Source organism: Prorops nasuta, unplaced genomic scaffold (assembly GCF_024137725.1).
Source record: "Prorops nasuta isolate Cenicafe-Biocafe unplaced genomic scaffold, Cenicafe_Pnas_1.2 PNAS00007, whole genome shotgun sequence".
Classification (NCBI taxonomy): Eukaryota; Metazoa; Arthropoda; class Insecta; order Hymenoptera; family Bethylidae; genus Prorops; species Prorops nasuta.
The window spans coordinates 8,876,213-8,877,489 of record NW_027116804.1 but is presented as its reverse complement, the minus strand read 5'-3'; the positions used below and the strand labels follow the sequence as shown (position 1 = coordinate 8,877,489).

General features: G+C 56.1%; 1 protein-coding gene across 1 annotated transcript; it reads left to right on the top strand.

Annotated features, from left to right (window-relative positions):
• The first annotated feature begins 277 nt into the window (after positions 1 to 277).
• Positions 278 to 982, top strand: LOC136775078 (uncharacterized). The gene has a single exon (XM_066729554.1). The coding sequence runs from the start codon at positions 278 to 280 to the stop codon at positions 980 to 982; it is 705 nt and encodes a 234-aa protein (XP_066585651.1).
• Positions 983 to 1,277: the final 295 nt, after the last annotated feature.

Here is a 1,277-nt window from a genome sequence, read left to right as displayed (position 1 = left end):
CCGTTGCGGGGGAAGGGGACGACGACCCTGCACCTTCCCCAAAACCGACCGGTAAACGGAAAGGGACTCCGGGAAAACGGAAAATGTCGATCGTGAGCGATTCGTCGGATTCCGCCCCGTCTACGTGGACGGCACGCCTGCGCCCACGTCGAGACCCAACCTAACCCTCGCGAACCTGAGTGCGGGCTTGTTGGTGTGAATGGATGCACGTGTGTGTCGCGTGATTTTTTATTTTTTTTTGCGGAGAGATGAAGGATGCCTCCTCCTGTTCCAAAAGATGGATCCGTACCTGCAGCAGGTGGTGACCCACTGCTGGCTTCAGGGGATTCCCCTGCCGGGCCCCCTACCAGCAGTGGGCCCACCCACCGCCTACCCGCCACCCTCCCACCACCACCAGCCGGGGTACCCTCTCCCTCCGCCCCGCTATCCCGAGCGGGGTACCCCCTACCATCCGGCCTACCCCGCAGCCCAGGCCTCTGGGTACACCGGTCCGCAGCCCGCCGGCTGGGAGGCGGAGATGAGCCGTCTGCGTCGGGAGAACGAGATGCTCCGGCGGGGAGCGGGCTACTCCCGCACCCGTTCGGACACTCGTCCTCCCGCGCAGGGGGCCTCTCGGCCACCAGCGACGGGAGTCGGACTGGCTGTACCCAAGCCTAAGAAAAAGGCGCATAGGGGCAGACGGGGTGGCCGGAAGGGCCAGGGAAGGGCCCAGCAAAGGAGGCGGGCGGAGGAGAGAAAAAAGAAGGAGGAGGAAGAGGACGAGGCTCGACGACAACGCATCTGCGTTGCCGTCGAGCAACGAAAAAAGGAGGAGAGGGAGAAAAGGAGAAAGGAGGAGAAGGAGAAGAGGGAGAAGGAGACGAAGGAGAAGGAGCAGAAGGAGAAGAAGAGGGAGGAAGAGATGAGGGCGTGGAGGAAGGAGAAGGCGGAATGGGAGCAGGAGAGGAAAAGGAGGGAGGGGAGGAGGAGCTCCTCCAGTTAAATTAATGTCCGTGTCCGCGTCTAGTGTTTAAGTTTTGTTTTGTATAGAGTCTTCTTTTTTTTTACTTTATTTTTTTTATATATTTCTTTTTTCTTCGAGCCAGAGAATTTTTTTTTATTTTTTTATATATTATATGTAGGCCGAATTGTTTTTTTTTGTAATAAATGGATGTGTGTGTGAAGCGAGCGTTATTTTTTTATTATTGTAGTATTGTAGGATTGCGCGCACCAGGAGGAATTAGATGGAGATAGGAACACCCCAGGGTCGACTTCAACCGGGAGGAAGTTGACCAACC